Genomic DNA, 23,640 nt, shown 5'->3' with positions numbered 1-23,640 from the left:
GAACCCAGGGCATACGGTGTGGTAGGCGGAGTACGCTACCATCACACCACGGTGGCCGCTGATTACAACTAGGGCTACATTATTTACTGATCTTTTTAATGCCTGTATGCAAGAAGGCGTGTTCCCTCGCCCGTGGAAATGACAAAGACTTGTCCTATTGCTGAAACGTGGTAAACAGCCGGACCAACCATCCTCATATAGGCCACTTTGTATGCTGGATTCCCTATGGAAGATTTTCGAGCGTATAATTAGTGAGCGCCTACAGCTGACTCTAGAAAGACCAGGTGGCTTATCGAATAGTCAATATGGATTTCGCAAATCAAGATCCACCGTAGATGCAATACAAACAGTCGTCAATATAGCTAGAGAAGCTATCTCTGGAGGCCAAAATAAAAGGAAGTTCTGTGCACTGATTATGTTGGACATCAAAAATGCTTTTAACACTGCGAACTGGATGCAGATAATGGCAGCGCTGCAAAGCTTCGGCACTCCAGCTTACTTACGCAGAATTATAGTTAGCTATCTTAAAGACAGAGTACTTCTTTTTGACACGGATCAAGGAGCAAAATAGTACAAAATCACAGGAGGCGTCCCACAGGGATCTGTTCTCGGTCCAACGCTTTGGAATGTAATGTATGACGGGTTGCTAAAGATTGATCTACCAAAAAACACGCAAATTGTGGGATATGTTGATGATATTGCAGTGGTAGTAGTGGCCAAGAAACTGGACCTGCTTCAAGCATTATGTAATGACGCCGTAGCAAGAATAAAGGAATGGCTGACCAATACAGGACTGGAGTTGGCTAGCCAAAAGAAGGAAGTGGTATTAGTAAGCTCCAAACGGTCGGCGAACGAGTTAGTCTTAACTGTCGGGGATCATCAAATCACCTAAAAGGATTCCTTAAAATACTTAGGAGTGCACATTGACTCTAAGTTATCTTTCAAAGAGCACTTTAGAGCGGTGGGGGAGAAAATTACCAAAGTTAATGGATCACTTATGCGAATAATGCCTAACATTGGTGGTCCGAGCGAAGCTATACGTCAGCTATTGTCCACAGTAACCAGCTCAATAATACTATACGCAGCACCAGTGTGGTATGGATCTAAACAGACCCATCAAAAATATATATTAGCAGCGTACCGACTTGCTTCTTTAAGAATAGCAAGTGCTTATTGGACGGTGTCCGACGACGCGATCCTGGTTCTAACCCGGAAAATCCCAGTGGACTTACTGGCAAGCGAAATGGCCGATCTGTATAACACTAATATCGAGCGACCATCTGAAGAAGACAAGAAAAGAGCAAGGACACAAACAATAGCTAAGTGGCAAGAACGGTGGGAGGCCTCGAGTAAAGGGCGTTGGACTTTCACACTAGTTTGGAACGTAGCTCAATGGAATGAGCGGAAGCACGGCGAACTGAACTACCATCTCACGCAGATAATGAGTGGACATGGCGGTTTCAAAGAGTATTTATGAAGCGTAGGATAGAGGAAGATCCTCATTGCCCAATGTGTACCACAGAGTTAGAAAACGCAGAACACGTCATGTTCTACTGCCCCCGTTTCCACGAAGAAAGACTCACCTTGCATGGAGTCTTTGGGGAGGAACCTACCACGAGAAATTTAGTTTCACATATGTGCAACAGGAAAGAGTGCTGGACTGCAGTGAGCAAAATGGAATTTATAGTAATGACACGCCTGATGGATGCTGAGAGGGAGCGCAGAGAAATGCGCATGCGAAGCAGTGGCGATTAAATGGACACTCAGAGCAAATGGCGGGAACCTTGTCGCAGGGACAACAGTAGGCTCTTAAAAAATGAGAAATATGGAACGCCACCCTGAAGTAATGCGAAAGTGGTGCCGGGGTGGGCGACGGTTCCAGAACGGGGCTGTTTTTTAGTCTACGGACACACGGTTGCTGCGACGGCAGCAATTATGGTGCATTAGGCATTTTTCAGCCTCCCCGCAAAAAAAAAAAAAAAAAAAGGTGAACAGCTCTGCTGCTGCCTTCTTGGATCGCTCCACTATATGGTCACTCCATAATAGCTTCCTATCCAGAATGACTCCCAAATACTTGACTTGATCGCTAAACGCTAAGAACGTACCCCCAACTCTTGGCGGTGTAAGATTTGGTACTTTGTACCTCCTCGTGAAAAGGACAACCTCGGTTTTATCCAGGTTGACTTCCAAAACTGTGGATGTGGCCCAGTGCGAAATTTTGGATAGTGCCCCTTCCATTAGGTTGCAAAGAGTTTGCAGAAATTTCCCCCGCATGGTGCCGCAGATGTCATCTGCATACGCGATCACTTGGTGACCTTCTGCCTCCATGAGGCGTAGTAGTTGGTTGACGGTAACCTCCCAAAGTAGCGGAGAGAGAACGCCGCCCTAAGGAGTGCCTCTGCCGACCGGTCTGCGGATCGCGCATCCAACTAGCTCAGTTTTAATCTGCCTACGCGTAAGCAGATTGTATATAAACTCCACCAAGCACGCGTCAACCCCCAGATCGGCCAGCGCCGAGGTGAGGGCCTCAGGGAGAAAGTTGTTGAAGGCACCCGCTATATCTAGAAATTCCACCTGTGTGTATTCCTTGAGGTCAAGTGACCTTTCGAAAACGGATACCAGTGAACGCTAGGCCGTGTCAGTTGACCCACCCTTAGTATAGGCATGTTGGGCTTGCGAAAGAAGCGATGGTTCAATCCTCCTCCTGATGTAGTCCTCTAGGAGTCTTTGGAGTGCTTTTAGCAGAAAAGAAGATAAGCTTATACGCCTATAATCATTTGGTTTAGAGTGTGAGGTTTTCCCTGCCTTGGGGATAAAGACCACGTTGACTTCTCTCCACGATGCTGGTACGTAATTGAGCCTAAGATAACCTATAAACATCCCTTTTATCCAGGGCCTTATAAGTTCGGCAGTATACTGTAGCTGAGCCGGAAAAAATCCATCCGGCCCCGGCGATTTATAGGGCTTGAAGGTCTGTAAAGCCCAATCAATCCTTTTATCATCTGTGATTTCGTTTATTAGCTGATCATTAGGTGACCCTCCGCTAACAATATTTGAAGACACGCCCGCGCTTGCTGGGAAGTGTGTAGCCATAAGAAAGTTTATGGTTTCAGCGCTGGAGTCCGTCCAGTGCCCATCCGGCTTTTGGAAGTAATCCTGGATCAGCTCCAGGATGTCAGCTGGGTCCGTTGGCGTCACTGGAACCCAGGCTCTAGCCCTTGTTAGTGAGGGGATATCACGCGCCTCCACTACCTTGAGGCGCGCGCCCGTATATACCACCCCTATCAGCGTGACGGCGGCCCTATAGAGGTTTACCGACCTGGCGTCATCACAGGCAATTAGCTTGACATTTCCCTGGAACCACCCTGCATCGGTGTAAGATGGCGGTGGACCAGGGTTGTCTTTCTTAACCTTAACCACCGTAGCGAGCGCGGCCTCGATCCACTTCCACTGTTGTTTCGGGATCCTGCCATCTTCGCTGCTCTCGTCTTAATGCCAATGATCTGCCGACCCTTGGCAATTTCGGCGAAAGACTGCGTCCAGCCTCCCTGCGTCTCAGTCCTTTTCGGTGCCATGGGGTTGGATTCATCCATGGACCGCTGGCGTTTCGAGGTTTCATCACTCTCGACTAAAACTTTTAAAATTACTTGAACCAAAAAATTAAAAATAAATAATATTTAAAAAAAACTAAAAAAACACGCTTTATAGCTAACCGAACTAAAAAATAGAAACTAATTTTCAATTAAAAAGAGTTTATATAACAGTAGTACAAGGTCAAACAATCATTTATAGCTAATCACCTCAAAATAAAATTATAATAAAATTTAAGTTATTAACAAAATAATTTAATTCGGATTAAAAGCGTGGGGTGTATTTGACTACATTTCATATCTTTCCTCTCAGTGGCCAATAGAATGATTGTAACATTCAATATCAAGCACCCCACGCTTTTTACTGTGAATTAAATTATTCTGTTAATAACTTAAATTTTATTATAATTTTATTTTGAGGTGATTAACTATAAATGATTGTTTGACCTTCTACTACTGTTATATAAACTCTTTTTAATTGAAAATTAGTTTCTATTTTTTAGTTCGGTTAGCTATAAAGCGTGTTTTTTTTGTTTTTTTAAACTATTATTTATTGTGTTGTGTTACGTTGTGGAACTGTGTAGGTGTGTGTGTGGGGTGTTACAGATTTGTATGTTAATCGTATCCTGGAGTGCTCATTTAGCCAGAGTAGTAATCGCTGTTTTGTGAATATCTTCTTCTGCTATGATATGCACGAACAAGATCAATTTTTGAAAAAATTTGCTTATTTTTTAAATCTATATTTAAGTCATGAATATGAGATAATGGATATCTATCTGGTATTGTAATAAAATTAAGTCGCTTAAAATCTCCACAAGGTCTCCAGTCATTAGGTTCTTTTTTTGGAACTAAGTGTTAAGGAGAAGCAATATGAAAACTAGAAGGTCTACTAATACCTGTTTTAATTTTTATGCAAAGTCTGTTTTAGGTATTATTAATTTAACTGGGTCAAGACGACGTAGAAAAAGGTAAACCACCTTTTGTTTCAATGCGATGAACCGTTTGGTGTTGCACATGCTTAATGTAATCTGGTTCACAAGTTATTGAAGGAAATTGATTTAAAATGTTGGTAAATTTATTTTCTGAAAAAGATATTTTAATTGAATATATTTCACAAAAACCAGAATAACCTGAAACTTTTAATTTGGTTTTTAAATCTGTTATTTCTTTGTTCTTCGTATCAACTAATATACCAAATTTTTCTAAAAAGTTTGCACCGATAATAGGAGTCTCAATGTCAGCTAAAATAAAAGGAAATTCGAAGTCACGTCTTAAACCTAAATCAATTTCTAAAAGATTCATTCCAAATGTTTGTATATTAGATCCATTAGCAGCCGTTAAATTGAGATAAGAATTACGTTTGTAAGATTTGAATTTTGAAGATGGAATAACAGAAACTATTACGCCCGTATCGATTAAAAATTACAATTTATTAAATTTATCATAAAGAAATAAGCGGTGCGATCATTTATTTTCATATCCATTATTAGCCACCGACATAATGGATTGTTTTAGTTTAAAGAATTTGTATTTGAGTTATTATTTCAATTAAAATTGCGTGGTTTAATATATTTTTTAGCATTATTTTTAAATTTACGAAGATACCCACAAATTGTTTGATGATTTGAACTTCTAGATCTAGAAACATTTCATGATTTAGATCTTCTTCTATCTTTAGATCTAGATCGAATTTGTAACTCGTTGATATCAGAAGTAATTTTATTTAAATTTTGATATATAAAATAATAAATAAATAAATGTACGGCTCGATAACCGCCGAAGAGATCTAAGGCCGAGCTTCTCTTCCAATTTGCGTCGTCCTCCTCTTGATTTTCCCTACAAATTAGCCGGACGGGACCTACATGTTTTATCCCGACTCTGAACGGCATCTGCAAGGCAGATGAGTTTTCAATGATGGCTTTTCATGGCAGAAATACACTCGGAACGCTTGCCAAACACTGCCCGTGGGCGAAATTTTGATATATAGCTGTAGCTAATTCAGTTAAATTTTTAATGCATTGTTCTAAAATGTTATTGTTAATGGTAGCTACTGCAGAAGATTTTAAAGATTGTGGTTTGTTAATCAAATCGAATAATTTGTCTGCTAAAATAATTATTTCGTCTTTATTTTGATTATTCTAGAGGTTAAATGAATTTGACTTATTTTGTTTTTTTGATTTTCCGACAGGGTGGATAAATGATGTATATTGGAACGATTTTCCGTCATCCCTTGTCAAATCTGGTTTCGCGGCAAACCGGTTTCGGCGTTGTGCTATCATCAGTGTCTATTTTCGTTCTGATCTGTTGTTGTCGTTTGTCCTGTATTTATAGTTCGTAGGTACATGAGCAGGTATTGTCAAAATTGATGCTTGTGTATATTTAGTTATGCGTACGTTCTGTGTGTTCATTCATAACCGAGGGTACATGAGCAGGTATTATCAAAATTGATGCTTGTGTATATTTAGTTTTGCGTACGTGCTGTGTGTTCATTAAGAACCGAGGGTGGTTTTTACTGATCGATTTGTGTACCTGCCTGAGGCAGGTAAAAGTTCATAATTTTAGTCGGTTGACCTTCTTTGTGAGTTTGTTGTTTTGGTGCGTTAATCGTTTTGTGTTTATTTGTTGTTGCGCGTTTGTGTGTTGTGTCAGAAATTGTGTTTATCTGTTCGTTTATTATTCTACCGTCGAATGTTTTCTGTTTGTAGAAATTATTTTAATGCACTTGTGTGCTTTATTGAGTTTAATTTAGAAATGATTAATCTACCCTAACTTATTTCTACCCTGAGCTATAGCCATCACCCGTCGTCGCTGCTGTTGCGCTTGCAGCTTATGATGTGTCCGCTGCCGCCGCAATTCGCTGATATCGGTGGTATTGGTATTTACCTGCGGGTATGCTGGCTCAGCGATTCCCATGGTTCGAATTGTTTATTATGAATTGATTCCGCAGGTGGAAGTATCGGGTATCGTTTTGCATTAATATTTGGCTAAATTGCGGAAATGAATGCAACAATGTTGTATAAACAATTTACAGAGCATTAGACTAAGTGAGGGTCGTCCTCGATCCTCTCAGTAATTTTCCGTATAGCAAGATCCATCATCTTTTTTGCGGCACGTTTTCCTTGGATGCTGAGGATCAGCCAGATCACTAGGAAGGCAGTAATGGTTGTCACTGCGTCTATGTGGTTGATGTTTTCAACATTCATTTCCTGGAGGTAATTAAGATTCAGAGATCCCAAGTGTCCCAACAGGTTGATCTTTTGGGTAGTCGATTTTCCGGGAGTGCGTGTGATGGCATTGTTTCGATTTCGGAATTCGGTACCGTTTATTGTCACCTGCTGTTCGAAGGTTAGCAGATAGGTCCCTTTAACGATTCTTAAGATACCGGTCTCGCCCTTTTTACGAACGTATCCTTATTGATAATAATTATTCCATCGTCGATCTCATTGATGCCCCTCTCGTGGTTTGCTGTGGTTGAGCAATTTGCCGTTTCCCCGAGATGAGCTGTTGCCCGCATGTAGTGGTTTTCAGCATTTTACAAAAGGTGGCAAAGGTTGATTTTACGGCATGTACTTTGCTGCCGCATTAGGCAACGGTGTTTGTGTCCCCAAAGTGAAGTACTAGCCCTTGGTGTGGTACGGCGAATAGGCTAAGCTTTTTGCAAACTGTCTCAGGTATGGGGTATTTTATTATGAAATACAAATATTCCTTATTTTGTAATACCTTAATTCTAGACATTCCTAATATTTCTATTGTTGATACGTTAGTCGAGTGCTCGTTGATTATTTTGTTTATATCGCTACTGTCCAATATTACAGGACTAACTAAATTTAGTTTGACTAACGTTATTGAAATTGTGACAGCTTGCAGCTCTAGAGTTATTATCCTATTTCTTGCCAGTATTGTTTCATATAAGTGGCCAGTATCTATTTTATCTTTTTTAGTAGAAGTAATAATTTTGTTTATTTTATCTGTTATTTCTAAAATCTTTTGCTGAATGTGGGTGTTTATCCTGTACTGTTTGTTGTTCGAGTCAACAAGTGTGTCCTGTTTCATCTGGAGTTTCTGGTAGTCATCGAAGTCGGGGGTGCCGGTAATGACCTTGAGTGCCGTACCCAAAAAAATCAAGCTTCGTGCTTGCCGGTGGTGAATTCCGACGGTTCGCAGCAGTGTTTCGGTGTGTTTCATATTCGCGTCGAGCAGCTGCCTCATATGCGACTGAGCGAATAAAGTAATTAGATTTTTCGTCTCATCGTTCATTGTTTCGTATAATGTCATGTTAGTGAAGTGTGTCAAATATCCATAATTTTCCCATACTATTGCCTCCCCGTCCACGATCGGGATGTAGTTGGCGTTAGTATAGTCTGTGAGTTTTTCTGTCAAAGTGGTTGTTGTCAGGAATGCCAATATTATTATCCTGCAATTAAAGAAAGGTGGCAATTAGTGACTTCGTCTGTCAAGGGGGCCGAAAGCTGTCCTTGTGGACCCTCCTCCCCTTTATAAGAACGGTGGTGCCTAGGTCCTGTTCAACTACTTCCTCTACATATAATGCTGAGAGCTTATTTCCTTGCCTTCGATTCACCTTCACCAGGACCCTGTCGCCGGCATTATATGACATATCCGGACGGATTATGATAATCGCGGTCAGCGGCCTGTGTTTTTTCAATACGGTTTCGGACTGATTCCACAGCATTGGCTGAACCTGAGTAAAGGACATCGATTGGTTTCCTATTGATCACTGAGTGAATAGATTTATTATATTCTATAGTAGCCAGCAAAATTAGGTCAACGGTGTCGCTAAGATTTCTTTCTAGTTTAAGTCATCTAGCTATCTTAGTTAAAGTACTGTCGAAACGTTTCGCTTGCCCGTTTGAGGTACTATGAAGCGGGGTGCATTTGCGATTGTTACATTATTATAATCCAACCGTATTGATTTTATGGTATGCGAGTTGAGCGACTTTTTGTTGTCGCAATATATTGTTTTGACGTTTGGAAAAATGTTTATTAGCTGTAAAATTGGCGGTTTTGTGTCAATGATCGTTCTCGATGCGATCTTCTGCACTATTGCAAATTTTGAAAACTTGTCGATGCAAGTTAAAAAATATTTTTGATCAGTAGAGTAAATATCTATGTGTAATATTTGTCCAATGTGATATGTTATCGGCGTTGCCGTAATGACATGCTTTTTTGGATGGCGGTCGTATTTGGACTTTGAACAGATTCGGCAGTTTTCCACCACCTCTCTGGCTTTTTTATCCATCTTTGGAAAAAAATGGTGGGCCAGGATCTGTTTCACGTTTTCTTGCGCAGCCCTATGTGCGCGGTTGTGTTCAGTAACAACAATCTCATGTTGGTTATTTTCGCTAAAGACATCAGCAGCCATCTTTCCAGTGTGGCGGAACTTCACGTTGGGATGAAGCTCCAACAGTCGGTGCTGAATCTTCGCTATAACTGGTAGGCTACAGTGTATTGCGTTAACCACACCATCATTAATTACTTCTTGTAGTGTGTCTATTAGCGAATCTGCATCACGAAATGAAACAATATGTCTAGTCTTCGAACCGAAGAGGATAAAGGTCTGCTTTGACGGACTTTCGCACTCCTGAAGTACAATTTGATTCCTAAAGCAACTAACAGGCTTTTTATCTGATACTGCAAATGTCAAAGGCTGGTGGTCAGTGAAAATGTTCAACTGGTTTACACCGTACAAGTAACTTCTCAAGGTGTTGAGGACCCACACGATTGCCAGGAGCTCTCTTTCATTTGTTGTCAAATGTTCTTCCCTATCTCTTAGAGTTCTTGGGATCATGGTAATGGGTTTCCTTTCTTGTGAAACTACAGCTTCCAAACCTCTCGAAGATGCACCAGTCGTCAAGTCAAAGGGTTTTGTGAAATCTGGATATGTTAATGTGACGTCTTCTGATGCCAAAATATCTCTAAGTTTGTTGAATGTTTCTACATCTTCTGGTGTTAACTGAATTTAATTTTTTTTAGACTGTGTGGCACTTACTTTGCCATTTTCCCCCTTAAGCATATCGGTCAGTGGTTTTGCTATGCTAGCAAAATCTTTAATAAAACATCTATAGTTTTTTTTTCCTGAAAAGGTGCATCGCTTTCCTTTTATAACTCGCATCCTTTCGTACACTATTCTTGCTGTATTCGATGTTAGCGTTGCCAGAATGGTTTAGAGCAGTTACGCCTATGGTTTGATATGTATAAAATATTGGAAAAGAGGGATATGCATGGCTCCTAACATGGTTAATTAAAATTAACTACATCCACGAAACTATTTGTAGCAGCTGTTTTATTAAAATTAAGTTTTTATTTAATTCTTTAAAAAGTCTAGACCTAAAATGCATTTGTTTAAAATGAATTTCTCAATAGACAAGAAGTGTGCCACCAGTTCTAAGCACAGAAGACCAACTAAATGCAAGGAGAATATCTCGGTTCAGTGTTAGCAGAGTGGATGAACAAAGTAGTGGGGAGAGAGCTGCGAATAATAGTAAACCTGATGGCATAGAGGCTATTGGTACTGACTCGCCAAATCTACGTGTCAACTTCAGATCTGACCGCGCTGAACAGTTCTCTAATCTAGATTATTGTAGTCTGGTTAGTACTCCGGCAGAAACCACTAATACCTCCGGAAAATATATTGATATAAACGGAACTATATGTAGTGCCATAAATAGTCCGATTCAAACACTTATAAACTCACAGTCGATGCACCATCATAATCTACCAAAGCTTGAGTTAGAGCAGCCTTTACAATCATATTTGTCACCACAGATGCCTAGTCAGATTTTACAGCAACATCAATTTTGGGAAAAGCTTCTTTTACAAAATAATATTGCAGTTCCATCATTAAACTCGCAGCTAGAATATCTCCACCCGAGCTCCAGCTCGCTTCCACAAAACTACTGGCAGCATATACCTCCGATTTTACAGCAAGAGCTCGTTCAGAAAATGTCTAGTTATGACGAAGACCAAACAAATTCCTTACAAATAGCAGAAATTCTAAATCCTCGAAACAGTACTACCAATTTAACGGATTTGACCTCTCAGGCACAATATTTAAAAAGCCAAAAATCTCACATACATGTCCAACCAGAACGGCAACAACTTAATAGTCCCCCAGCTCAGAATCAGCAAGAAATTCAACACAATCAGGAAATACAAAAACTACAACAGATCAAAAGCGAACAAATAGTTCAGAGTCAAATTCATAACCGCCAGCACCCATTATTAACCAATCAACAACCTGCGCAAAAAACGAATAACGTGTCTCAAGGTCCTCAAGTGTCTACATTTATTGGTGGAGAAAGTATGCGTAAGTCTTTTTTTGCATCAAATTTTAATATCTAATTATATAATTAATTTGTTTCTTTTTTTAGTTAGGTTATTAGGTTGACCTGGCCGGTCCATAACACCTCACATGGACTGAATGGGTCCGTAGTGTTACCAGAAGTTTTTTTAACGACCAAACTGATCAAAACCAGAGCCTATGTTAAAACTTAACTCAGTCCTCTTGGCAAATCCCATAAGCTTTCTGGGACGTATGCCACTTGCTGCTTCTAGGTTTGACAGCTGTATCACTTCTAATAGCTGGAGTCTCAGCCCGGCAAGCGCAGGGCACAAGCAAAAAACGCGTGCGATCATTTCCCCCTCTAACCCGCACTTCCTACATCTGCTATCACTGGCCAAGCCTAATTTAAAGGCATGTTACGCTAGAAGGTAGTGTCCAGTACAAATACCAGTCAATAGTCTACAGTCCTCTCTTTTTAATGATAGAAGTAACTTTGTTAGTCCAAGGTTGTAAGACCTACACATGGTCATCGACACTTTGCAGCCCGCGCTTGGGTCAAGCTTTTCCCGCTTGGTCGACCATATGCACCTCTCGCCTTCTTTTAATCTTTCCCAAATTAATTGTGACGTCTACGGAGCAAGCTTCGGGGGATGCCCACTTTTTAGCTAGTTCATTCGCTTTTTCAATATCGTCTATTCCCATATGCCCTGGTATCCAATAAAGATGTTTGCTTCTTCCCGTCCCGATTCTTTCCACGGATTGCTTACACTCTGACACACTTTTTGATGCTGTGATATGCGAGGTACTTTCCTTAATTGCTGCTTGGCTGTCAAAGTTGACGTGGCTGCAGTTTAAGGTATTTTCTTCCAGCCTTTCTACTGATTTGGCAACGGCTACTACTTCTTTCTATTAAAAAATAATATTTTTTTTAATTTGCTAAAATTAATATTCAGTTTTCATTTTCATCCTTCACACGTCAATTTTAATGCGATATTTAAATAAAGTTGACGTTTTAGATGTTGGTCGACAATCAAACTATTGGAAATTATGCAGTGGAACTTTCTAGAAGCAACATACTTCCTGTTTAGATTTCAGCTGTCTGGAAAGCCCAAACAGTTGGAGTGTTACGCGCCTTTCCCCTCCGATTTTAGCTACATAAATGAAAAGAAGGGGGATCCTGTAAACTGCGCCCACTATCGCAACATCTAATTTCTTAATAATAATAATTTATTTTATTGACTTAGGATAATAAATTAACCTAAACAATTAAAAAAAAAAAACACATAGGCCATGGGCTTCCTTATATTGTAGAGTATGAGTCCTATGTTATATACTTTGGTAAATAGGATATTATTAAATAAATTATTATATTTCAAAGTAGATGTTCAACTTACAAATAAACTTTATAAACTTTTTTATATTTTCCGTGGTTATATTTTCTAATATCTGTCTTGGGTCTTGTTCAAAAATCTCTTGCCTTAGATACTTTAGTTGGGGACAGGAATATAGGTTGTCCATAGGTAGTTGAAGTGGTGATACTGTACTTGGTACCCAAAGTAGCCAAATTTTTTTGGGGTTGCGGATTAGTAGGGGTATAATGACTTGTAGCTGTGTGAATAGGTTGTCCATAGGTCGTTTGCGGATCTTAGATGAATATTACACTCAAAAAAAAAAAAGTATCACTATCATTTTAATACACGATGTGCAAAAATGAAACTATAAACGGTATCATTTTCGTGGTATCAATGCAACGATAAATATTATAAAAAGTATAATTAAAAGTATCAATTTTGTACCTTGACTATTGATTTGCCCATGGAAAATATTTGTTTCGCCCTTAAAATGTATCAAGATGATAACTGTATAAATTTCCTAGTTTCATTATGATAGCATTTAATACTAGATTGATTATAAAACGCATTACATTTGTATGTAGTCTATTAACTTGACAAATACAAGTATCAAACTAATATTTCGAAAATGTCAATAACATAAGATCATTGATGACGAAAAAAAGATAAGCAAAAATTGCACATTGATGCCTAGATGGCATCGCCTTGATGATAACTTTTTTTTTAGTGTACGTACTGTATTCTTGATGTCTGCTTTACTTGAGGCGTTGATTAGTTGAAGTGGTGATACTGTACTTGGTACCCAAAGTAGCCTAATTTTTTGGGGGTTGCGTATTAGTAAATTGTGAATTTGGCTTTTTGTTGGATTGCTGTGGTTGATATTTAGAGTTGCTTAAAGGGACGATATTTTTCAACAGAAACTATACTCTTGGAATGGAAAAGAATATTAAATCAAATTCAAAGGCCTTCTGGCAGTTTATTAAGTCTAAAAAGTCGAACTCTTGCATACCTTCGGCTGTATTTTACGATAATCAGTTTGCCCATTTAAGGTGGCCAATTCTTTTGCAGATTTTTTTAGTTAACATTTTGTTGTTGACGATGACAATCTTCCGCCTAGCTTGAACTATAACTGCAATTCTACTTTGAGTTTTGGTTCTCTTAGCCTCTCTTCTAAAGATGTTATTACTGGCATTAATAAACTTAAACGATCTGCGAAAACGGACACTGGTGGACTTTTAGTCTTGAAGGATTGTCCTGCTTTAGCTGTGCCTTTAAAACAATTTGTCATTTTCAACTGGAGTTTTCGTTGATGATTGGAAATTTACTTCTGTAAGTCCTATTTTTAAAGGAGGCTTTAAGAATGATGTCTGTAATTATAGACCCACTTCAAAGCTTTCTACGGTTTCGAAACTTCGTTAAGGTAAAATGTACTTTGTATGTAAGAGTCTGATTTCGCCAAAACAGCATGGCTTTGTCTCAAATCGATCTACGGTTTCGAATCTTGCATTATTCAGTGAGTATTGTATAGCATCTTTCTCTTCGGGACTTCAAGTTGACTGCGTTTACACAGATTTCTCAAAAGCTTTCAATAAAGGTTCACATTCTTTATTGATTTATAAGTTAGGATAGTCGTTTGGGTTTTCATAGGGGTTTTTTGAAAGGAATTCAGTCTTATTTATGTAACAGAAACTGTGTGGTAACAGTTGACGGCACTTCTTCTGAACCATTCTTCGCCTGTTCTGGGGTTCCTCGAGGAAGTATACTATGCTTTGTTTATTAATGATATAAGCAGCTGCTTCAAAAGGTATTTTCGAAAATTTCAAAACCGGATGATGCTTTTAAGCTTCAGAAAGACATTGACAGCTTAGAAGTATGGTGCTTTAATTCTCGGTTTTTTAAATATCAAAAAGTATTTTAAAGTCACATATGATATGCGAAAACTCGAAATATCTTGCCGACATCTTATCACATTTCTCTTTCACTATTACAAAGTTTAGATGAAATTAAAGATGTTGATTGAGTTTTTTATAGACATATTAGTCACTTTATTTCGAAAGCTTACTCGGTATTTGGATTTGGGAGGCGGAATAGTACAAATTTTTGCGACCCTTATTCTCTCAAGTTGTTATACACTGCGTTTCTTCGTTCTAATTTGGAGTACGTAAGTCACAAAAACTACAATAATAGGATTGAACAGGTTCAAAAGGTTTTCCTTAAATATGTTTTACATTCTTTGAATTTTGATGAACCAATTCCATCTTATGAATTTCGACTGCTTTTGAAATTAAAGACACACACATTACTCATATTACAGGATATTTTTATTTTATTTGTTAGCTGATGGAAATATGCTGTTGTGAAAGGTTAAATTTACCGAAATTAACAATGACGCTAGTCGTCGATGAATGAGCATCGCAATACCGAATAAAACTTCGTTCGACCATCTCTTTAGACCACAATCGAAGATCGAATTTGTGTCACAATCGGACCCTTGTTTCCTTCTTAAGATCCTTTTCCGGTACTGGTTTCGTGTCGATCCCATGTACCAACACGATAGCCGTTGTTGATGAAGGATCTCTATGAGACTTCATCTGATTTCTCAATAAAAATTCACTTCGTATCAAAAAGTTCTGGAACCTCCATGCAATAAACCAATCATTTATTTATTTCTTCTTCATCGTTTGCAAGAAACTGGAACTATAATTTAGATTCATATCTATAGTTTAACGTTTCGTATGAAGAAAAAAACTAAATTAAATAAAACTTTTATCACAAAATTTAATATTTTTTCACTTAAAAGATTTTTGACCGGTCTTTTGAATATTCACTTTATTAATGAATTTGCTGATATTCGACTTTATTTACAGAAAGTCTGAGAAAAGTCCTTGTTAACAAAGCTTCTAAGGTGCGACCTTCCTATTAGGAAAAGTCGAAATCTTCTCGAAATATTAAGTCATTTAGATATAAAAAACATGTTTTTTAGTTTAGTTCGAAATATAACGAAAGTAAAAAAAATCTTTAATTGAATTGCGCATTACGTATGTATAATTAGTGAGCCTCCAGATTATATGCAATTTTATGTCAAGTTTCAGGTACACCTGTACTAATGCCATACCCAACTGAGGAACCAGTCTCTCTAGCTGCAACTCATCCACAGTTGCTACCAACTGTAATACAATCTGTAAGACCAATTATGTTTGTTAGTTATTCGGAAATGATCCGAACGTGTCTAATTTTTTTTCTATAGGATATTAAACACAATCTTGATTCATTAGTGAATCAACTTTGCAACTTGCGATTGAAAACGAACCAACATCAGCGACTTCTATTACTTAGACAACGTCAACTGATTGAAGAAGATGAATTACGCCTTAAACATTATGTTGAGTACGAAAAACTTCAAAAGAATTTGCGGGAGTGTAAGTGTAGGCTTTGTTATTATTTGCAATATATCTTTAGACTTTGTGATAACAAATTAAGTAAAAAATAGGATATAACTACGATTTTATTTAAACTCTACTGTATTTCAGTATTTAAAAATAATGGCCCGTAGTAATAGTCGAAATAAAATAGAGTTTTATTGGTTTAAGCATAGTTCTAAATTAAGTATTATTTCAAGTCTGTTATAATCCACTTAAACACTACTTTATCTCTAAAAAAGTATTTTAAATTTAAAATGGCGCGAGCGCGACTTTAACTTTTTAAAATAGCTTCTAAGTTGGCGGTCTGCTGTCAAAAGTTGCGAGAAATTAAACAATTTGCTATTTAAATGCGATGAAATTAAATGGAAGTGAAAAAAGGCTTCCCCGACAAGCAAATATACGTCAGAAACTAATTTATTATCGCTAGAATCCGTATTAATATGTTTGTGACGAAAATTACACAATTTTAAAATGTGCGATGGTGCATTCATAGATATTTTCGAGTTTTGATATTTTAGTATATATTTTGAGGAATAAGTAGCATCCTATATTGGTTTTGGCATTAAATATAGAATACTTATTCCATGGAAGGAATTATTTACCTAATACGTTGATTTTTAATACAGTTCCAAAAATTTCGGGAGAGGTGTCAGATGACGCGTTTTAATTTCGGAAGCAATAATCAGACGACGGCAAAGTATTTCATGTGGTTGATGTAATTTTGGTGATATTCTTGTACACAGAAAATAATTAACTAAAAATGATTTTTGCGCGGATAAAATTTTCAGCAGTTTCGCAGCCGTTTGAGGGTAATTTTTCGGTTTTTTGTGAATATCTATTAATAAAAAAACAATTTCTTATTTCTGACTTCTGATTATTTTTCCTTTTATGTCTTCTATTCCCCTTTATATATGCCAATTCCTCTTAAAAGAAAGCGTGAAATAAAACACGGAATACAACAAAAACTAGCAACAAAATTGTTTAAGAGCTGCTTGGTACGGGCGCTGTTGTACTACTTCCTTTCTTTATGACCCTCTTAGTCTATGTCATGACCGACTTGAGTTCAATGATTGTCTAATGTAAAAGGGAATTACTAGAGCTGGATCCGATTCGATTTTTGGGAGAATCGATTTTTTCGATTCGCTTCTCAAAAAAAAAATCAATTAAATCGAGCTGAAAATAGTTGATTGCTGCTGAATTGTTTACCAAGGTTGTACCGCTAAAAAATCTCGCCAATTTCTTTCTCTTTTCGTTGACTGAGGCTCTTTGGCAACATCAAGGAGTACCACAGGGTTACTCACTTGTTCCTCCCATCGGAGTGAGATTGATAGTGTATTCGATACCTAAATATCATGCTTTCCAGATATTTCAATTTTGTGCGCAGACATTTCTTCAGTACGCTCTGCCTTCTCTGCAATGTTAGCTTAGAAATCACAAGGAGAAAAACTTCTGGCTATAACCCTATATTAATCTCTCATCATAGCTGCGGTATCGAGAGTCGATGGCATGGCCCTTTTCAAGAGAAAAGTCATTTCGATGAATTATGGTCATCTCTGTTATGGGAATCCATGAAAAAGTTTCGGCACAGCAGGTGTTCCTATCGGCATCCGTATTTGCAAACAGACGAAGCGGAAGACCTCCGCCAAGAAGACTTGAACCCCCTTGAAATAAATAAGAATGACCATTTAATGAATTTTTCTTTATTTTAACAAAACTATATTTCTTAGATCTTATATAAAGATAAATACATTTTCTTTTGTCCAAAGTAATTTTAATGAAGCGTATGAATTATTATTTTAATCAGATGATCCGTATTACGTGTTAAACAACTCAACATCAAGAATACAATTGATTCATCTCGTCTCGATTATGACCCAAGAACAGAGAACTGTTCTCAGTCTACATATTTCTTAGCTTTGCTTATTACTTGTTTTGTTTTACTCAATGCGCACTCTCAAGTTAAGTTTCAATTAACCCTTTAAGGGTCACGGATAAATATTAGGTATGTAACTCCAACCTCCATGATTAAGCATTACTCCTGAAATGCGTTTTTCTTTCTTAAAAGTAAATCAATATGTATTTCATTATTTTTGATGTCAATGTTATTAACACGTGAATGAATAATTCTTTATGCTAAAAGCAAAGATATTTACACATATTTATTTTTGTTTTCTCTTTGAATAATCTCTACTTATTTGTTTTTTTTTTATCGAAAGTTGCATTTTCAATAGACTTTTGGTGTTTAAAAATTCTCTTTACTGTTCGCCTATTGCGTTTACATCCTTTGTCATCTTTAAAATACGTATTTTCCTTTTCTTTTACATTTTTGATAACATATTTTGGTAAATGTTTAAGATTATGAAATCCTAGATTCTTAACTAGTTCTCTTTCGCGGTATTGATAATGATCTACTCTATTTTCATTTAACTTACCAATTCTTTTACCTTTATAACTTTCTACTCGTTTTTTTTTTTAAATTTCCCATTCTTTTGAATTTAGATTTGAATGTAAGAGATCGTTTGGTTTATATTTCGTTGTAGAGTGTATCGTGTTATTATAAATTTCTACTTCCTTGAAAGCTAAGGTTTTATTTTCCATATCCTTAGTCCTTTCACTAAGCTTAAATAAACGCATACGCTCATTTAGTGTCCACTGAAACCTCTCTAAGTCAGAGTTTCTAGTATGCGTGTTGGGCGAAGTAAAATGAAATAAAAGGTTTTCTTCAGAGAGGAAGTTTTTTATGAAGGCTGTATTAAACTCGTTGTCAGCTACAACTTTACAAGGTTTTCCTAAGATAGCAAATCTTTGTTTTAGCAAACTAACAATCGATGTAGAATTTCTATCTGTAATTGGATGTATCGAAACATGCTTAGTTAATTTATCGATGCTGTAGGAAACATTAAATTCTTATTTGCGAACCAGATATCGATGTGTATTATTTCATTAGGTCTGCTAGGCGTTTCTATTATTGAAAATTTAATTTTGCATGGATTTCTATCATATTTACACATATTACAAATGATACAGTTGTTGATATACTTATGTATTTTTAACTTTAGGTTAGGATAGTAAATTATATCTCTTAGTTCCAAATAAGTCTCCTTGATACCTCTGTGATTTTTATCGATATGATTTTCTTCGATTATCTCTAGTAGCTTTTCTAAACTTGTTATATCTTCTATAAATTTGTTACATTTTAATATTTTCATATTTTTTGCATTTGAAACATATTTTACAATAGATTCTTGGAAGTTTTTAAACATATCAAATTCTTTACAATAGCCTCCCACTGTTCCTTTTATAGGAAATATTTCTTTTAGATCTTTTAATACGTAATTTTCGTCATATTCTTGAAGATGCAAAGTCATTCTTCTTTTTTTCTTATATAAAAATTTGTTGATGAAAGAATTTGAATTTGATTTTTCTATAATCAATTGATATTTATAAATATTAACAGGATTTTCTGTTATATAGATATGGTCATCATTATTCTCTATACCACTATAGTCCGGGAGCCAGCGACATTTTTTAGTGACCAAAAGTACAAAAGCTGAAAATTTGTCCTAAGCTTTACTTGGCATCGCTAGTAAGTGAATGGACCACCAGCTGGCGTACTTCCGGGGGGTGTAGCTGCGGCAGCCTCCCACACACGTAAAATAACAATAAAAAAAAACTAATACCGCAAAAGCTGAAATTTTGTTAATATGTTTATTATGTTATAAATAAATGAAAAAACGTGTCCAGCCGAATTTAGAGTGGGGGATTATGCTCCAGCTTTTTACGTAAAGAAGTGAAAAATATGCGCTGAGTAAACTGATACTACAAAAGCTGAAATTTTGTAAACTAATAGTTAAATTAATAACTTAAACGAAAAAAACATCCAGCTTTAAATTTAGTGGGGGAAAAGTGTCCAGCTGATGCAGTGAAGGATGCTGCGCACGGGTATGCGCTCGGGCGCATCGTATCTTTGACTGCATCGGCTGGACACTTTTCCCTCACTAAATATAAAGCTGGATATTTTTTTTCGTTTAACTTATTTAGTCAACTATTGTATTACCAAATTTCAGCTCTTGCGGTATCAGATATCTATACTTTTCTCATTAAACACAGCGTGCAGTCCATACAGTTATTATACTCACTCACCTGTTTTTGAATTTAAAGTAAATATTTACACATTTAAATATGTATACATAACATAAAAAGTAAATATGCGGACATAAGAGTGCCAATAGTAAATATATAGAAAGCCACTTTGCATAATACTGAGCCAAGATTGAATATGGCAGTTTTACCGAATATTATAGCCCAAGCGACCGAAACTTCTAGAAGCGGACCGCACGGCGGTGAGTCTATTGTATCTAATATTTCAAGGCTCCTTTCTCCCCACCACACCGTCCTCAGATTCGGCATAGAATTCGAGCAGATGAACAGCTGTGAACCGGCTCTATCCCCTCTCCTACTAAAATTTGGATGCTCTGTCTTTGTCTCTCCCGCTCTGCTCCGAATTTGCCAGAGTGACGCCAAGCTATCCAGTGCGACCGTTGAACTTGTTCAAATCGGAGCTGCCACAATGTCTAACGTACATCCCTTTTGTGTATATTGCTCCAAAAAAAGCGGAAAATTACATCTTTTTGATGCGGCCAAATTAAATAAGTGTTTATCGATATTAAAAATTCGGAAAGACGGTGATTTGACTTTCTCCAACGTTGTGTTGCCGGAACAGCCGAATAATTTTCAAAGATACCACAGCCAGTGCCATAACCGTTTTACAGCATTACAGGAAGAAAGATCTGATGAACCTCGAGTACTTCCACGAAACCTACAGGATTTATTAGATAAATATGAACAATTTAAACAGCAAACACTGCAAGGAGAGCATGGTAAAACTCCACAATTTTACATGATGTACGTTAGTTTTATTGACTATTACTTAACACTGTATGCAAGCATACGAAGTGGGAATTTACAACCTTTTATATCTATCTTGCCCAAAATAGCCAACTTGTGTTTTGCTTTTAATCAACAAAACTACTAAAGATACTTAGTGAAGTACCACGATAATCTGCTGAAAGTTGATGAAACTCATCCAGGATTAAAAAAGGATCTAGAACTGGGAACATTTGGTGTGAAGAGAACTGACAAAGCAAACTCAAGACAACCCGTTGATTTAACTTTAGAGCAAACAATAAATGCCGATGCTGCCAATAAGCTTACAGGTTTGAGTCACACGACAAATTCGATATCTGCTCGACAGCGTTGGTGCAAAAGTCACACTTTAAGATCTACAATAATAAGTCATACGATGGAGCAGACAGGGCTGAGAAAAGTTCAGGATATCAATACTAAATAACTAAAAATTCTAAACAGCTTAGTAATTTTATTGATAATATTAAACAAAACATTAATCCGTTTGCTGCTGATTTAGATAACAATTATTTATTTAATATTTCGACAGGTCAAACGGTACAAGAAAATATCGAAAGATTCTTACTTAATGTCGAAACAATGGGTAATGAACAACGAGAAAATTTTATTACACAATGTGCAGAAGATGAAAAAAGATTTGAAAAACCCATAAAACAAAATAAAGTGCTTAATTTTACAGACAATATGCAAAAAAAGAAAATGACAGTGTCAGGAAAAGTTGTTGAACTGCGTATGCAACGTGACTTGTTTGGCCAATTTTTATGCATATCTTTGCAAAAATCTCTAGATATAGATAAAGTTTTAATATATCCTCTAACGCCAGTGCCATTATCAATGTGTCACATGGATGGATCTATTTGCAAAACTAATAAGGCAGCTCTATTAAAAGTACTCGAGCAGCAGATTGAGCCGCATACTCCGGAGCATACTAACGTGAAGGTGCTCGATGGATTTTTTATGCTTCATTTGATGAGGGAAATTCCAGCTACTTACGGAAACATATCTACTAAAATTTTAAGTATGTTTTGTTCTAATAATGCGGAAGTTGTAGTAATCGCCTTTGATAGGTACATTTTTCCTTCAATCAAAGATAATGAACATTCTTTAAGAGGAATGCAAGTCACACAATTCCACATCGAGGGACCAGATCAAATACGTTCTTCTGATTTCAGTAACGACTTGAAAAACGCTAATTTTAAAGAGGCGTTAGTGAATTTTATTATACAGCACTGGACACTTGATCACGCAGCACCTTTCGTTGGCAATAAAACTATTTATATTAATTATGATCAGTGCTATAAATATAAAGTAAATAATGGCCATGTAGAAAGGACACACGATGTTTTATTAAGCTGCCCAGCGCATGAAGAAGCGGATACGAAGATAGTTTTCCACGTCTGTCAAATAGATTACGACGCACATGTCACGATAAGATGCTCGGATACTGACGTGGCCATTATAATGCTTTCTAACATGAGTGCCTTAAGTAACGCTGATGTTAAAGTTTCAATGGAAGCCGGAGTCGGCAATAATCAGCGCTTTATTAACATTAGCAAGTTGTATGAAACGTTGGGCCCTAAATTAAGCGCCGCGCTGCCGGCTTTCCATGCATTGACGGGTTGCGACTATAACCAGTCATTTTTCAAGAAAGAAAAAAGCCGGCCGTATAAAATTTTACAAAACTCAGAACGTTTTATCGATAGTTTTATCAAACTAAGCAACGCACCTGACGACGAGTTGCAGAATACGTTTGATATTATAGAAGAATATGTTTGTCGTATGTATGGATTCAAAAAAATCAACAAAGTCAATGAAGCACGAGTTGCAACATTTTTGAAGACGTACAAGGTTTTACAAAACGATGACATATTCCGGTTACCGAAGAATAATATCGACGGATCAGCTCTGCCTCCCTGCAAAATTGAGCTGCACCAACATTTGCTGCGGACAACATACATAGCAAATATTTGGGCACATGCTAATCTTCAGGTTCCAACGGCATTACATCCGACTGATTTTGGATGGGAAGAAGATGAGGGAAAATTCAATTTTAAATGGTTCGAGGGTGACCAGCTACCCGCTACCCTTGGTGATATAACTATCGATGATGGCGATGACCAAAAAAGTACTGAAGGTTAGAATAATACTGATATATTTTTCTCTCATTTCATTATTTGTCAGTTTCAATTTTTGATTATTTTCTGTTTAATTTTATCATACAATTTTAATTTAAAAATAAAACTGAGTTATATTTGTAACAATTTTGGATAGCATGTCACCTTTTTTTTGTAATTGATAATCAGATTTGAATTAAAATTTTGCTCTTGCGTGTTAAATGTTTATATACTATTATCATCTATATCTTTTAATATATTATTATTATATATGTTTACAGATCCTGACGAAGATCTTTCACGGGTCGACATCGCTGTCAGTGATAATGACAGCGATAATGAGTACGATGGCGATGAATCCGAAGAAAGCGAAATTTAAAATATTAGCTATTCACGTATTAGCACACTATGTATATTTATTTTGAATTTTAGTATGCTTTTTGTAAATAGATAATACATTTTTAAGTAATTAATAGTAAACCTACTTTTTATTATCCTCCTTTAGAGCAGAAAAGTTATACGTATCTATCATCCAATAACTGCATGGGCGGCATGCTGTGTTTAATGAGAAAAGTATAGATATCTGATACCGTAAGAGCTGAAATTTGGTAATACAATAGTTGACTAAATAAGTTAAACGAAAAAAATATCCAGCTTTATATTTAGTGAGGGAAAAGTGTCCAGCCGATGCAGTCAAAGATACGACGCGCCCGAGGGCATACCCGTGCGCAGCATCCTTCACTGCATCAGCTGGACACTTTTCCCCCCACTAAATTTAAAGCTGGATGTTTTTTTCGTTTAAGTTATTAATTTAACTATTAGTTTAAAAAATTTCAGCTTTTGTAGTATCAGTTTACTCAGCGCATATTTTTCACTTCTTTACGTGAAAAGCTGGAGCATAATCCCCCACTCTAAATTCGGCTGGACACGTTTTTT

At 36.9% G+C, this 23,640-nt stretch overlaps 1 protein-coding gene across 9 annotated transcripts in view; it reads left to right on the top strand.

The window, feature by feature from the left end:
• Wnk (Wnk kinase) overlaps positions 1–23,640 on the top strand; it is a 1,618,425-nt gene that overhangs the window by 1,054,620 nt on the left and 540,165 nt on the right. For 5 of the 9 annotated variants that reach the window (XM_067757829.1, XM_067757824.1, XM_067757827.1 and 2 more), the window contains 5 exons: positions 9,972–10,914; positions 15,329–15,423; positions 15,490–15,661; positions 21,120–22,724; positions 22,986–23,109. In XM_067757829.1, the coding sequence (XP_067613930.1) occupies positions 9,972–10,914; positions 15,329–15,423; positions 15,490–15,661; positions 21,120–22,724; positions 22,986–23,083 (2,913 nt within the window). In that variant the 3' untranslated portion in view covers positions 23,084–23,109. Of the gene's footprint in view, positions 1–9,971; positions 10,915–15,328; positions 15,424–15,489; positions 15,662–21,119; positions 22,725–22,985; positions 23,110–23,640 lie in introns of those variants that run through there. The other 4 variants (XM_067757833.1, XM_067757832.1, XM_067757831.1 and 1 more) reach the window with 2 other exon arrangements.

The sequence above is a fragment of the Eurosta solidaginis genome, chromosome X (assembly GCF_040869045.1).
Source record: "Eurosta solidaginis isolate ZX-2024a chromosome X, ASM4086904v1, whole genome shotgun sequence".
Lineage (NCBI taxonomy): Eukaryota > Metazoa > Arthropoda > Insecta > Diptera > Tephritidae > Eurosta > Eurosta solidaginis.
Note: the sequence above shows the minus strand (reverse complement) of the source record. Positions and strands in the feature narration are given on the sequence as shown.